Source organism: Etheostoma spectabile, chromosome 20 (genome assembly GCF_008692095.1).
Source record: "Etheostoma spectabile isolate EspeVRDwgs_2016 chromosome 20, UIUC_Espe_1.0, whole genome shotgun sequence".
Lineage (NCBI taxonomy): Eukaryota > Metazoa > Chordata > Actinopteri > Perciformes > Percidae > Etheostoma > Etheostoma spectabile.
In genome coordinates this window covers 5,275,102-5,291,048 of record NC_045752.1, presented here as the reverse complement: position 1 = coordinate 5,291,048, position 15,947 = coordinate 5,275,102, and the positions used below count along the sequence as shown (strand labels likewise).

Below are 15,947 nucleotides of genomic sequence, written 5' to 3'. Positions count from 1 at the left end.
ACATCATTTTGAAATGTATGAAACAGTCTGGTTACATGTGTACTCGGCGTGCTTTGTTTTTATATTAAAAGGTAAAACCCTGCAAGAGGACCATTCATTGCAGCTACAACATGCAGACATTGACTTGCCCTTGAAATATTTTTGTGAATGAAAGGAGGAGCTCTAGCTCTCCTCATTTGGATAAATGTCACGAACTACCTAACGGACGAATCAGTGTGTTTTTTAGTCATTCAAGAGGAGGTAAAACACACTTTTTTTGCCTTGGAGACTACAAATCAATAGCATCATGCAGTATCTTCTTGTCCATTCCCAATGAGAGGGTTCAGTGGCTGCTGTCGTCATCAGGGCTGGGAGGGGGGGGGGTTCGAGTCACATGTGCTCTGATTGGCTACTGCTGATTATGCGCTGCCATTGAGGTTTTCTGCTCCGTGCAGAGAGGAGGCGTGTCTTCGGCTGAACAAGCACACGCCTCTTGCATAAATGCTCAGCACAGCTGAGATGATGATCAGACGCACCAAATTGTAGAGCTGAGTTTTGCGCCCGTACTTGTCGCACAGTTACTTTCGGTTTACGTAAGCGTGCTGTTCTACCTTGGAGAGAGAGAAAGTCCGCAGCTGTCATTAGATTCCCCAATCAGCAGAATTGACAGCAGGTGTGAATTCATGTCTGTATTTCCCGCGCAGATATATACTGGTGAGTACATCTTTCTCACCTTCACCTGTTCACAGAGGAGCAGCAGTGGTGTGCTTGCTTTATGCTTGAAAGAAATTACTCAAACAAGTATCAAACACTGCAGTTGTTGGCTTTGCATCTGACGGGTAAGAACAATGAAGTGTGTGTATATATATATATATATATATATATATATATATATATAGTTGTGGTTTGGTTTTGCTTGGTGATTTCCCTCAGACTCAGCCACCTTTTGTTGCTACACCCTCTCTTTCCTTTTGACATTTTCTGTGGGGTGTTGCCCCCGAAAATTGACACTGGCATGGGCCATGGCACACTGATTTGGAAGAGAGGAAAAACATTTTTTAGGACTTTCTGTTGTCTTTCTTTTTCTTTTCTTAAGCAAATTGATGCCAGCTTGATGTATTTGCTGCATGTGCCAATTCCAAAAGGTTAGCACTCTGTGTCTTCTATTCAAAATTCTCTCTATATATATATATATATATATATATTTTTTTTTTTAACCTTGAAGTAGGCTTACTTGTCTGTAGTCCTAAACAATTGAACTGCTTTCATTCTTTGGTCTTTAATGGTGCAATTGGAGAAGGATAGATGCACTCTGCTACCATTTATCACTTCTATATACAGTCTCACATTTCCTTTTGTACAGTGCACTAACCCGTTGATTTGCTTCTTGACACAGAAATGGGGAGTGCATCTTGAGCGTTTTGTGTTGTCTTATCTGTCGAATGTTTTTCCTGTCTGTCGAGAGGATGTGCAAGTCGCTTTTGAAACATTGTTTTGCTAGCACGGTTCAAACCTCAACAGACTTCTTTCTGTTCCTGCTTCAGACTCGACCTCTTTACTGTAACCACACTATGCTCTCTCGCCCTGTGCTCTATGTACAGTATACCTATGCTTCTGTGATAACTTCTCTAAGAAATATGGAAACAGGGTTTTAGTTTTATTTAAAAGCCATTTATGGGATGTTAAAGTTTATATTTTTTTTTTTTTACATTTTGGGCATCCATCTAGACATAAGGTCAACAAACTTCTCACTTGAGATTACAATATGGCACTGGAGTAGTAACTGATCCTTGCTGTGTTTTCAGTGTTCGACTCAACTCACAGGAATATGGATATGACCCATTCATTCCAGCATGCTCCGGGGGGGTCCTTACACCACCCACATACCTGCAGAGCTGTGTGACTCAGCTGGTGGAAAGCTCAGCACTGGCATGGAGCTGCTGTCACCGCACAGGCTGAGATTTATGATGGTAGTAAGAAGTGTTGGGTGGCAGAGGGGAAACAATGTTGATAACACAAGATGCGTATTTCCTCCTTGTGCCATGAGGTTGCTGCGGAGACCGCTTGGGTTCTTGTCAGCGCGACTACATTAGACAGGCGCTAGATGACCTTTTTATAGTCTTGAGATGGGTGGATGGACCTGGTGTCAGGCTTAGATAATGACTTCTTTGGGCAGCCACAGCGTAACTTTGACCGTTGGGTGTAAAGCCAGTGAGGCAGGTGGTTTTAAAAAGTTCTGTTGAAATGTGACAGCTGCCTACTAATGTACGAATAGTTGTCGCATGAAGTTGAGAGCTAATGACAACATGGTCACTATACAATGAGGTTGGGTAGATGCTTTACAAAGCAGAAGTGAAAGAGGTTGCTAACAACACGGCATAGATACTCCTCCATATGTCACTGGGTCAATGTGTTTGCCACTCCAGTGGTGTTAATCCACAGGGTTAAAATCACAACAAAGTTGTGTTCTCATATAGAGTGGTAGCAAGCACTAGGGTGATTTAAAAAAAAATAATTGTCAACTATTAAATCGATTGGTTTGAGTAATTTCTTTATGAAAAGTAAATGTTCTGATTCAGCTTCTTAATGTGACTGTTTCTAGTTTCTTCACTACCTTATGACAAACTGAATATCTTGATCTATCTTTGAAGCAAAACTAATTAAATCGAGAAAATAATCCACAGATCAGTTGATAATAATCATTATAGCCCTACTGATTAACTTCACTATATCTTTCATGCAACTGTAGCTGTTATTAATACATATTACATAAGTTTAACTCATAGAGCCAGCCCAAACAATTGTTCTCAATATTCATGGTCTACAATGTTTAAAAGTTTTACCAACATTTCAAAAAACCAAGCAGCGTTGGATGGGCCCTCGCTCATCGATGCACGTCGGGGTTACTGGCAGACGCCGCTGCTTGTGATTCCACATTTGTGCCGCAAAGCAGAGATAGGGGAGGTAACCTTGACCCTAATGACCTCTTAAGGGGCAAGGTTCCAGATCGACTCATCTGAGCTTTCATTTTCTCAGAGGCAGAGTAGGATACCCAGGGCTTGATTTACACCTATTGCCATTTCTAGCCACTGGGGACCATAGGCAGGCTGGTGGAATGCATATTAATGTTAAATTGTAAAAAAAAAAACAGCTCAAAGTAAAATCCTCATGCCATGGGACTTTATTTTGTACAACATGTGGAAACGGGGGCGTAGCTAAAAATTCTGGGCCATGTAGAAAAAGTTGCTCTATGGGCCCCTCCCTGAAATTTTTCTAGCAGCTTTCTGGTTCCTCCTCAGGGGCCTGGGTACTCAGTCCCCAGTCCGACACCCCGGAAATGGTTAAAATCTCCCTAATACACCTGTTAAAATCCCTGCTTCCAGAACGTGGAGTAGGGGCTCAGAACTCCGAGTCGACCGTCTCTCATAAGGATTTTGAATTATCAGCAATACCCACAATCCTAGGTCAAACGACAATGTCGGTTTGGTCCAACCTGCTGTTACCATAGAAACCAAGCAACTACCCTTCAAGTCTGAGATTTTGTACATGGTACGGATTTTTTTTTCTTCTACTTTTAGTTTTCATTTACAATCCGAACCATATTGTTGTAGGTTGCAGAAAGACTTCTTGATCCAGCATTATGCATCGGGCTCCACCATGGGAAAACCGCTAACCGGAAGCGGCATATCCCCACTCACTTCTTCCAGCCTTCAATTGTTGAATTGAACTTTTAAATCCCAAATGGCGGACTTCCTCTTATGTTTAGGGTATGGCTCCAATATTTTGTATGTCTTGACATTCTACATATGTGTACCACGTTTTGTTAGTCTATGTTTAACGTACTTCAGTGGCTAAATTTTTATTTTTTGTGCGCCCATTCCCAAAACCCTTTAAATACGTAATATTTCACCAGACTTGATGCGACTGACAATTTTGGTGAGTTTGAGTACGATGAGCTCCTCAAAGGCAATTAATTTGCAGAAAGGAATAACTCCTTCAGTTTGAATAGGGCCGTCTGCACTCGGCACCTAATTATTTAACATTTTCTACCAAAGAATGATACAGCTGGCATAACTAGGCATGCCTTATCTTGACTGGGTCAGGAGGTTAATGGGTTTATTGTGTTATCAGCCACACACAATCAATGAAGGCCATTTGTCCCTAAATGTGTGCTCTAGGGCATAGACTTGGTGCTGATGTCCTATGTGCAGGTTGCATACTTGTAGGAACACCTAACATCTCTCTAGGAACCAAGTAGTCCACCCTGTGAGAGCGAGACTGTTCAGCCCTGTTTGACACTTAAATCAGTAAATAGATGTGACTGTAGTCTGTTTCCTCCCAGGTTGACTTGTTACTTGTGCACCCCCACTTCCTCCTCATTGTGCCCCTTTGTTTTATTAGGCCAATGTTCTGTTATTCTTAGCTGAGCAGGATGTTTATACAATCCCTGAACAGAAATATTACTGGTAAAGCCTGAGTGTTTATCTTTCTTTCCCTTCCCTCCATGTCGTCCCCTCTCCTCTGCTCAGGTCTGTCACTGTCCAGCCCTCTGTCCCCACCTCCGCTGTGTTTTGCATGCTTGCCTCACCCTCTCTGCATCCCAGTCAAAGATGAAATAAGTGCAAGAGCAGCCCCAGCTGTCATTTTTTTTTTTTTTTTTTTTTTTTTTTTTTCATTTTAAATCTTGTGTATCCTTCAAGGCGCCTTTTTTATTTTTAGATGTCCGTGTATTGTAAGTATGCCGCGTCATCAAACCGTTGCAGTCAAAGTTATGTTATGATTCGGCCTCAAGTTTTTTTAATTTTCTACTCTACATCCTACTGCAATGTCAGCGTTTCCCTCCATGAAAGAAACAAGGGGTGTGTGTGATCTCAGTGATTGGAAAAACAAATTGATGAATGCATTGCTTTAGGGGTTAATGATCTTCTGGCTTTGAGTGACTCATGCCACTCTATTCTCTACCCCATAGGATGTATTTTTGTTAAATGTGCCTCTTTATTGAGTAAACATGACGTGTGTTTTTGTTTCTGAACGGAACATTGGCAACGTGATTGACAGGGTTTCAGAAATTTGTAGATGTACAATGTGGAAGCCTAAAAATCCTGTGGCCTGTATCCCAAATTAACAAAGGGGGGCCGGGGGGGCTCGTTTTGTTGTGGAATTTAAAGTACGACTGTCTTTGGCTGAATATGACTTTGTAGCTTTAATTTAGCAAACTCAATTACGAAGCAATATTTTTGTAAAGTTTGCTCTACCAGTAAAGATGTATATTCATGGATATCTACATGGACTCTCGGATTGAGGGTTTTTTTTTTTTTTTTTTCGGGGGGTATGAGTCATAAATGCAGACAAATACATAACTGTGCTGTTTGTGTGGAAACATTGAAGTCACTCAGTAGTTTCAGTTCTACTGTTAAATCTCTAGTACTTGGAAGCATGCCTGTCAATAGATCAATAAAGACTGGTAAATGGTAAAATTGTATCTGTGGAACACAATCCCCTTATTTTAAAACCACGTTTTTGGTTAGTCACCATTCTGCTGTATCCAAAAAATGTTTAAGATTCAAAAGTAGGTCAAGCAAAGCCCACACATCTTTGCCCCCAAACAAAGTCCATTGAACCAGATAATGTGGGGATGTGAGTGAGCCTCTTGTCATGTACTTTGTTCTATATAGCCAGTGACCACACAAACCACAAGCCTGTGGCTACTGACCAACGCTTTCAATGGAGAGCGTGAGAAGGCCACCTAGCTTCTTGTCTCAGGACTGGCAGTCCTAGGACCTGCGTGTGTGTATTGTTTTTTTTTTTTTTTTTTTTTTTAATTTATTCTTTATTTTTTGGGAAAGACTTCAGACATGGTATCAGTGGACCACTAAGGCCTATATAAAAGCATCCAAAGAGCACCATGTCAGGGGACCTATAAATCTGAAATGGAAAGTTTGGCTACACTATGGAACAAGTTCCACCCCAGTCGGATACCACAGCACGCCCCCAGCACACTCTCACAATGACTGTTCTTTGGTTGCTAGTGCAAGAGTACACCATCCTGTATTTAGAAATGGCTAACTTATGCAAGCCACATCATGAGCTGTGCACCCTTTCTTTTTTCTTTTCAGTGCATTAGCACAGCAAAAACTGGATGCTTGATGAGTTGTGGTCATGTGCAGGTAAAGCAAACAACCATGACTTCCAGATTTTGGTTGTGTAGATGCATATGAACAGTTCTTTTATCATGACGAGCTATTCAGCATATACAACATGGCTGTCCACTGGTGTATTTAGTACAAACACAAACCATATTTATATTAACTGCAACCTTTTTGATAAATCTGTGAATCAACACTATGACTTTAAAAAAAAAAAAAAAAAAAAATTGCACACTATCTAATCAAGAAATTTCCTTTTGTCTTTCAACGCTGCAGCCCAGTGTTGTGCTCGGCCAAAATATGACTGAGGTGATGATCACCAGCTCCCCCATGGAGGACATGAGGCTCAGCCCTAGCAAGGACAGACTCTCTTTCCAGGTAACAAAAACACACATACACGCACGCCACTTCTCAATTCCCCACCCTTAAATTTTATTTGGCTTTGTCATTATACACCTGTCTTCATTCATTATCATGAACTAGATGATGTCCCATGAACCGAAGGGAACAACCACTGCATGTTGTGATTTGGGAACAGCAGCTTTATTTGGTGTAATACAGTAGAAATGTTGGTATAATGGATATAAATGCAAAAAGAGACATTTTAGATATTTTCTCTTTTTGTCTATCTACAAGACCCCTGGCCAAACCAAATTGGTTTTGCTTAAAAAGGCTAAATTTAGAATAGTGTGACCTTGTGTACAATTATGAGGATATGTTATATTGTCATTAAAGTGTAATACCCAAAAGATGACTTGCATATTGGGCTGAGAATTTTAAAAACTAAAGAATGAAATTACAATGCTAAGAGAAACCTTCTATATCCCTTTTCCTTGCTCTGTTGGTTAGAGGGCATTGTGCAGATTCAGAGAAATGAGAAGCAGCCATCAGGTGGTCATGACAAGATGTTTTCAGCGGCTTTGTTTTACTGTCAGCTCAACAGGGCCACCTTGGAAAAAAATAACTACTTAAACACAGCTGCTTGCTTATTTTAGTGTCACATTTCTACCTAGGGTTAAATAATTAAAGGGCCCTGTGTTAATACTTATTCATATTCTACATTAAAAGGGGTTATGTCTAGACAATTTATGATTTTGGAAGTTGGCCTATTAAAGCTGCATGCTAACTAGTGGGCCAGAGTATTTTAATTTCCTTAATTAAAAATGATTAGATTATTTCATACACATTCATAAACCTAATACAGTAGCCTACTAATGCCATGCTGCATGAAGACGACTGATGGGATGCAGACTGAACTAGAGGATAAGTCTGACTTCCTCGCCCCACAGTTCAAACTCCAGCTGTGAGTCTGAGGATGAAAAGAGTGGGGCAAGGGGAGGAGGGGAAAGAGGCTGCCACTTCTCCTCTTTTTATATCCCATACTGTATTTCCCCAGTCCTGCCATTTTCCCATGGTCCTAGCCACTCCTTAGAAAAGCGCTGTACAGAGCAGTGATGTTGCTGCCAGTCACTTCATCCATTGAGTGTCAGGAGCTTTGACACAAAATGTGGAACAATCCAATTCCAGCTGCATAGTTGACTCATTTACTGAATTATAATCTCAAAAGGCAATGTCATGAATCGGGCGCATTGTGCCTGGCTGATGTATCGTTGCTTCCTGCCATTGGAAGTGAAACCAGTTATGACATGTTATGAGTCCAAAGGCAAGGTCATTTATGGCCCAACTTCCCTTGGTGCTGACGCACAGTGAAGATTGGTGATGCAGGCCAGAAAATGTAGATACATGCGCACACATGCATAATCAAACCCGTTTACTGTGATTTTATTTTTTAAACACTGCTGGTTTTTGAACATGTGAAAGACACATACATGCTTTTATAACCTGCTAAATTCTCACATTCACAAGGCATATTTATGGCTTTGTTTTTTTGTTTTTCCTCCTTTCTCATCTGTCTTCTGTGGAATTCATGGAGACTTGGACACAGCTGGATCCCCTCTGTCTTCCCGTCTCATCTAATGCTTGCTTTCCACTCGGCTCTCTGCCCAGACAGTGACATTGCTCCCGCCCCTCCAATGTCTTAGAGTGAAATATGCAGGTCTAAAAATATTCATCCACTTTATCCAAACAGCAAAAAAATGCTGTTCTTGGACCAGGAGTGGCAGACTTTTTTTCCCTGGGCCATTTTTCTGGTTCCTGAGAAGTCTGTTGTCCAATCTTGCCAGGACAGGGAATGCATGTAATCTCTCTTCAGAATGTCTCTCATGCCCTTGAGTTAAGATCTGAACATTTGAGTGTGGCACGTTGCATTATGACCAGACACATTGGTCTAAATTTATAGATAAAATGGCTGCTTTCATGTTCTTTAACCTTTTTCCAACTCTGTCCACATGACTAAAGTATTCAGGACCAAATACAGACTGTTATATAGGGATAGGATTTTATTTATACACAAATGCTTTCCCAGTGAACCTTTCACGGTTTTGAAATGCCCTGATTATGTTCCCATATAATCTTCTGAGTAGGTAGTGATGTGGTACTGGAGCAGTTTCTAAGCAGCTACGAGTTGCTGGGCACAATGCCTACCAAAGTATTTAGATTAAACATGTTGCAGAATTTACTGTAAGTCTCACTCAACATGCCTTATTTGCCCACACAGCCACTGATGGAGAGGGGAAAAAAAAACCTTTTTGATTTTGGGTGAGGATGTGGAAAAGCTGGCTTGGCTGTTTAGGAATTTGGGCTGGGCAATAGCAGGTATGCCACTGGGATTTTAAGCAGCCACTTCCCATCACAATGTTTAGTCTTCACATCACTTCTTCAGTTGTTTAACCTTGTAGTGGTGCCTGCAACACTTCTACAAGGCTCAAGATTAAGTCCTGTTGTCCCAGAGCCTACCACACACTTAGCACTGATCAGAAATATGCTTACAAATCATTGCTCAACTTAACAGGACAGCTGACTCTCCTAGCTTGAAATAGCCTGCTCTGCCATTTAGAAAACAAATTGTTATAACTCCTGAGGTTAATGAAATATTAATATCCCTTGTCTTCTTTAGATATTCCCTGACCCATCAGACTTTGACCGTTGCTGTAAGCTCAAAGATCGGTTGCCATCCATCGTTGTTGAGCCTACCGAGGGAGAAGTCGAGAGTGGGGAGCTTCGCTGGCCTCCAGAGGAGTTTCTGGTCAGTGAAGAAGAAGAAGAGGAGCAGGATAATGGCAGCATCCAAAATGGACAGCCAACACAGAAATCTCAGCACTAGAGGCTGTGTGGCAGCACCCATACTCTATTTTTCCCTCCCATTGCCACACTGGTTACACTGCACCACAGCACTCAAACAACCTGGCAGACACACATTCAGTGTCTCATGTTGCCATCTCGTTGCCCTTGAACCCAAAACATCACTCCCGTGAGAGAAGCAATACACACCGGCAACACACTTTCTCACCAAATAATTTCACCACAAAGGAACAGACAAGCACACCCCCAACCTACGCTAACTTCCTACCATGCCTACCACCGTGTGTCTCGGCTCATGACGGATGTCCTGTGGGGACAGCGGCAGATCAGTGCTCCATGGACAGCTCTTACACTGCAGGGGGCTACAACTGCTCTGTACTTGACTCCAAAATGGCTGGCATCATGACCCCAGAGACTTCATACAGAACTGTTGTGGTACCTGTGGGGCTTATCGTCCGCAGTAACACTGTCCGTACCTTGTTAGTTTCTGGATTGATATGTTGATTGTTGTAATTGCCACTGCTGTCCATAGATTTTGTCTTTCTGAGAAGTGAATGTTTTGTGATTTTTTTGTATGAAGTGGGTGTTATGTGTAATGTAATCGGGATTTCTCTTGGCTCCCCTGTCTAAAAGATTTTTGTGACTTATGTCAGGCATTCACAGTATAAAATAAATAAATGAATAAAACTCTTAAAGGCAATGTGGAATTGTTTAAGAGAAGTGAGCAGGAAAGTAAACCAGCATGCCCTGCTAATGCAATAAATTCATTGTACAAAGGCTTTTTGTGCAGTGAGGGCACAGTCACGCTAGGACTTCTGTGAGCCTTTTGACAAACCGTACTTGATGACAAATCAGTAGTACAAGATCTGATGCAAGCAGGTTTATTGTTTAAAGGGCAAAGCTGAGTATTGTAAATTAAAAAATTAATGAAGCACTGTACAGACCAATGAAGGATTTGTAACTACTTGTTCCCAATGAGCCAACCCCTGAGGCCATGTAGTGCGTTGATCTGGTTTGTACTATGGTTTTATATATTTTTTTTTTTTTCTTTTTGTTGAAGACTGAGAATTTCTTTGAGCTGTACACCCCTGAACTGAAAGTTGGTCCTAGTCTTTTTGCAAAACCGCCATACTTTTGACACAGTGAAGTTCAGGTCGCAGAAAATTCACTCTGTAGGACAGAGTTCGCACGTAAGGTTATATTTAACAGTATTAAACTTGTTCCTTATATTAAAGTCTGGTTTGCCAAAATGCGGTTAATGGGAAGTCTTTGTTCTGTTGGTAGTAATGTCTGGTATTTGTTCTGCAATTTCAGAAGTTGGTGTCTTTTTGTTCCCTCTTTAAAATCACCACTTACTGTTTGTGAAACAAGTCTTGTCATTTGTAGAAACAATTTCACATTTGTGTAGACTTTGAAATCCTGTTGTACAAGCATGATTGAGAATATTTCTGTTTTTGTACGTTCTGATTTGAGTGGCATTAGGGCTGTGTACAGAACATCTCTCTTTCTCCTGTCTGTAACTTCCACGTCCCATTGTTTTTGTAAAGCTCAGGGAGATTAGCCGCCATCTTTCTTTTAGTTTATTTTGTATTTAGACCACTTTTTTCTCTGACAATTACAGAGGCTGTAAATAAACATTTGAATTTGCTATCCAACTGTGTGACTCTGTGATAATTGACTGTTAAGAGACTAAAAGTCCTTTTTATGGTACAAGATGAAGTAGATGAGTCTTTTACAGAGGTAATCCTTCAAGTATTGTTTCCAAGAGACATTACTTCTGTGTATACTTATTAACCCCCCCCCCCCACCCCACAGTTTTTCGCACTCACCTAACCTGCAGTGGTTACAGAAACACCAGTATTACTTCCTGCTCGGCATCTGTCACATACAGAATCTCTCTACGAATACAGATGCATCTATCGAATGGTTAAATGTAGAAGCGAGAACAGGCCCCATGCTACTTCCTGTCTTCAACTTGCACAGACAATCTGACTCCTATTTATGCTAGATCTAATTCTTGAACACCTTTAATTCCAAAGTTCTTAAAACTTGCATGTTAAACTGTTAAAATGATGCTATCTGTCATTTTGGAGAATATTGGTTTGACCTACCAATCTTGGTCTTTTCACAATTACAAAACATTTTCAAGATAGTACAGGGTGTAAAAGGCTGTGGAAGCAAGTCCTCACGCTCTACGCATAGACACTCACCACAATGATACAAGACCAATAAAATGTGGTTGAGTGGAAAAGCTTTAATGGGGAACTGCCAAATTTACAGGAATAAATGTTTTTGGATCACTGTTAGAATGGAAACTTCTCAGGTGATCTGCTGCTATGTACTGTATTAGTGACCGAATGGGTCAAGTTTGATTGGCTAGTACAGGGAATAGTCCCATCAGATTTGCTGATGTAGGGCTTTTGGGTGCCAAGAACCTGACCAATTGCTCTAGGGTGATGCTCTCAGGGCCTTATGGTCACTTCCTGGAAGGTGAACAATGAACTGACATTCTATTCTGCTTCCTTCTTCCTGGAAAAAATGGAGCATAAAGAGTTATTAATAACCCCTCAGCTGATAATGGTGGTCAGAAGCAGAGTGTGTGTCAGGCCAAGGGAGTCGGTGGCTAGTTCTGAATAGGTTAGTAACGGAATGTCCTTTGTCCCTTTCTAAACAACTGCTTCTTGATCTCAGAGGAATGTTTATGAGATCATGGAAAAAAAGAAATCATAAGAAGTTCGAAAAAGGCAACCGCAGTCCTTGGAGAGCCTGCCTAAACTTGCATCTAGCTACGCAATCATGTGACGTCAGCCACACACCTCTAAACTTTGCGTTGTCTTTCAAAAATTACTAAAAGTAAGTGAGTAGTGAGATAGTAATATACTTCAGTTTTAATAAAGAAAGGTCCTGTGTTTCTGGGGGTTACAGAGATACGAAAGGAAGCCGCTGAAGCATCTTTCCATGGCATTTTGACATTTTAGAGGAGGCCTGCACGATTAATCGTTAAAAAAATCACAATCTCGATTCACCCCTGATTGTGATTTAATTTTTTTAATAATTTGGATTTTTCCTTTCTTTTTAATGACTTTGATGCACAATGTGCCATAGGTGCCAAAAACAATCTATGTGTGGTACTGCCAATTTGTTTTGTCATAGTTCATGTGCCCAATAAACGCTACACTTTGTGAGAAATGATCATGGCAGAGGATTGGGATATCAATTCTAAGCTAAAAAAAAATCGTGCAGGCCTAATTTTGAGAAGCTTATTTTCAGCTCTTCTCCTTCAGCCTCTTCTCAGCTGATTAACTGAGTAAGGAACCTCTGCATTTAAAGACTATTTTAATGCATCTGGTAATTGAAATTTGCTTCGCCTCTTAAAACCTGATTGAAGCACTAAAACAAATGTATTTCCATCTCAGTTACAACTCCCAGAAAGATCTCACTTAAACACGGCGTTTTCTAACAAAGAGAGAAATGTTTGGTGTTTTCCACTGTAATTATTTTTTTTATCTTTTGTGCTTTTCTCACTGGTTAGAAGTGGGTGGGACTCAGTGTGGAAAAGGTATTGTCACTACTTCCATGCACCAATCAGGATTTAGCAAATTAGCGTTTAGATGAATGGTGTTTGGCTTTCCCTGTGGTGCCAGTGCACAGAGGAGCAGAGCAGCGGACCTCCGTGATGGCCTGACGTGACCTCGGCTGCTCCGAGCTGGGGAAGCCACCCACCGTTCATCTGCACAATACTGCCCACACTGCCATGACACAGAGCAGGATTTTATTGTGCAAAACATCTCTTTAAGGATGTTTTTTTCCTTGCATTTTTTTTTTTGCTGCTTATTTTGTCATGGCTATTTTTATGCTATAAAAAAAGAGGGCTTTAATCTCATATTGACCTTTGAACAAGCCCTTATTTTTAGTGATTTTCTTGAGTGCAGATTTTAATCACTTTATCTCTTGTGTGACAGTAATTTTTTTACACTGTTTATACGTTTATCAATCACTCTGCTTGGTGTCAGAGGTCACAGCATTCATTTTGCAAACAGTGAGTGAAAGTCACTGAGCGCTCGGTGACATAAGGGAATGGAGTGTGTCTCGTACACCATTGTTGGCATGAGATAGTATCTTTAAATGTGTGTGGGAGAGCGTGTGGGCCTGGCTATGTATTAAAACTGTTGTCAGAGCCCTCTGAGTGAAGTCACTGATAGCTCTTCTAGCTCATTCTTGGAATTCTTTCCAATGGAAACAATCCCATCGCTGATCCCAGTGTGTCAGCAGAGTCTGACCTGCCAACCCCTGAATTCTCCCAGACTCCCAACTAGAGTCCACATTAACGCTGTTTCACTGTCACCCTTCTACACATGAACTAACACCATGTATCCATAACATAACCCCTCCCGCTTCAATCTGCTATGTCATAAAGAGAAAAAAGATGCTTACACAATGAACTCTTTTTTTCTACTCCCTCTTCTCATTTTACGGTTTTTCTCCACTGTAGTTGTTTTCTTGTTCTTTCTATTTTTTCGCTCTCCCAGACCTTTATCCCATTCTGTTGTTTCAGCAAGTTTCCCATACTTGCTTGACAGTAGTAATATACTCCCACAGTGCAGGTTATGTAATGTAAGTTAACTTGTCATTATGAACAGTGCCCCCTTCTTATTTAATGCTGCAACCTTATTGTACAAGCCACCAAGGTTTATTTTTTGTGTGCATGTATAACTGTGTCTGTGTGTTTGTGCAAAGTTTGCAAAGGGGCTTGGAGGTTTTATGTATAACTGTGTATTTTATTATGAGTGCCATGTGCGTAAGGGAAAGATTCTTTTCCCATGGTTCCTTAAGTGTGAGAAGAAAGTAGAGCTCTCAGGACATGAAGTAAAAACTCTAGCTAGTTATTTATAACCTGTCTGGAGACGGCCCACCAAGCGTAGACACATATCTGGCACTGTCAACAAGGGAAGAGCTAGAATAAGATATGCTGAGAGGCATACAACAAGGAGGGAGGATTAAAAGGTGATGGGGTCAGGGAGGGATGGAAAATGAAGGATGTTGAGGAGGTAGAGCATAAAGAACACCTGCACTGTGGACAACTTAGATAAGACTTTACGAGGTATGGCAAAATGCAACCATTGCAAAAAATGACACTTGGGAACTTGCTTAGTGTCACCATACCCTCATAAAATTGACTAAAGTACTTTCCAAATGACACTACAAACAGCATGGATGGAATACAATGAAAAAAAAACAGAAAGGCATAAAAACCTCTAGAATACAGTGACTCAGCGTCACGTGATACACCCAGTCAGAGAACAGAGGACCACAAAGTAGTGGTTACGAAATAAAGCCTCCACAACGTCACAATTAATCAGTCAAGCATCATTATTACTTTGCCAAACTGCTGTCTGTACCTGCATGTCAACAGACAAGCCTTTTAGGACACAACGCAATTACTGGGCTCACAACCACAGCACATATTTGGACGGGTGAGTCTAAGCACCCAGAGGGCTTGTTCTCTGTTCACCAGAGCGATGTAAGGTACATCTCCATCTCATCCTAAAGCTTTTAGAGCTTTGATCAATACAAGTCTGCTGGCAACTGCTTTTTCCTGTAGTTGTGTGTGTTAATGTGCTATTGCACAGGCTGCTGCCCTTCCATAGGCTGTTGTTGATATAAATAGACAGCTTTTGGCCCCGCCACTCTGATGCGTATTGCCCATAGGGACCTGGGTGGAAAAAGGGAGGAAAGAGAGCAAAGATAGGACCAGGACATAGACGGAGATAAAGAAAGATGCAAAACTGGAGTCACTGTGCTGCTACAGGTGTGAGGCCAATCCATGTTGTCAGTGGGAAGAGGTAGGGAAGTGACAGAGAAGAAGACTCAAGTTAAGTCATCCATGCCCCCTCTTTGAACTGCCACAAAAGCACAAGAGGTCTTTAGAGGCAAGAATGTTTAAAAAAAAAAACTGAAGGCTTTTTTCTTTTTCCAATAAAGCCTCATTAAAGTGCTATCAATAGAGTCCATTGAAAATAAACCACAACACAGTATACAATGCCCAAAAAAAAGTCACACTGTCCCTCCCACGTAGATTTATGTAAGTGGAATGGCATGTAGATTATTATTTATTATTGTTGTTGGTCTCTACATGTATCTGTTGCATTTCACTTGGCTTACCTCCCATGTCATTTTTTATCAGCAAACATAGCTAAAGTGTACATGTTTTATGTTTTTTCATGGTTTAAAACGACTGTGATTCTTACCAGAGGGATATTTGGAATTCTCAAAAGGAATATGATTAAGAGCACCTAATCAAATTGCTTTTGCTATATTAGCTTGCACAAGCGTCATTAATCATCTGGACGTGCTTCTCTTTTGAAGGTGAGTTGGCACTAAACTGAAGAATTGAGAGCTTGTTTCAAAGCAAAGTTTTTTCCGTTCCCCCTGTGAAGTGATGCGTTGACCCTTGAGAAGTTTATACCGACAAAGCTATACAGTTCACTCAGTCTCTCAGATAGAGTGCATGCCATAAGGAACAGGTCATGGAAAAGTCTTGAGTTTGACTAAGTGCACTCTCTCTTTTACCCTTTCTGTCAGTCTGACTCTACCTCTCACACACACACACACACACACACA

The 15,947-nt window shown here is 41.0% G+C and overlaps 1 protein-coding gene across 2 annotated transcripts; it reads left to right on the top strand.

The window, feature by feature from the left end:
* Positions 1 to 471: 471 nt before the first annotated feature.
* On the top strand, positions 472 to 10,979 carry LOC116669671 (protein LBH). Of its 2 annotated transcripts, none has more exons than XM_032499627.1 (3): positions 472 to 693; positions 6,402 to 6,503; positions 9,142 to 10,979. In XM_032499627.1, the coding sequence occupies exons 2-3, from the start codon at positions 6,426 to 6,428 to the stop codon at positions 9,346 to 9,348; spliced, it is 285 nt and encodes a 94-aa protein (XP_032355518.1). In that variant the 5' UTR covers positions 472 to 693; positions 6,402 to 6,425; the 3' UTR covers positions 9,349 to 10,979. The 2 variants fall into 2 exon arrangements, with proteins under 2 accessions (XP_032355518.1, XP_032355519.1); XM_032499628.1 differs by lacking the exon at positions 472 to 693 and adding an exon at positions 708 to 818.
* Positions 10,980 to 15,947: the final 4,968 nt, after the last annotated feature.

Coding starts and splice junctions, on each gene's coding strand:
- LOC116669671 (XM_032499627.1), top strand. CDS start 6,426: ATGACTGAGGTGATGATCACCAGCTCCCCCATGGAGGACATGAGGCTC. Junction 6,504..9,141: donor AGGACAGACTCTCTTTCCAG/GTAACAAAAACA, acceptor TGTCTTCTTTAG/ATATTCCCTGACCCATCAGA.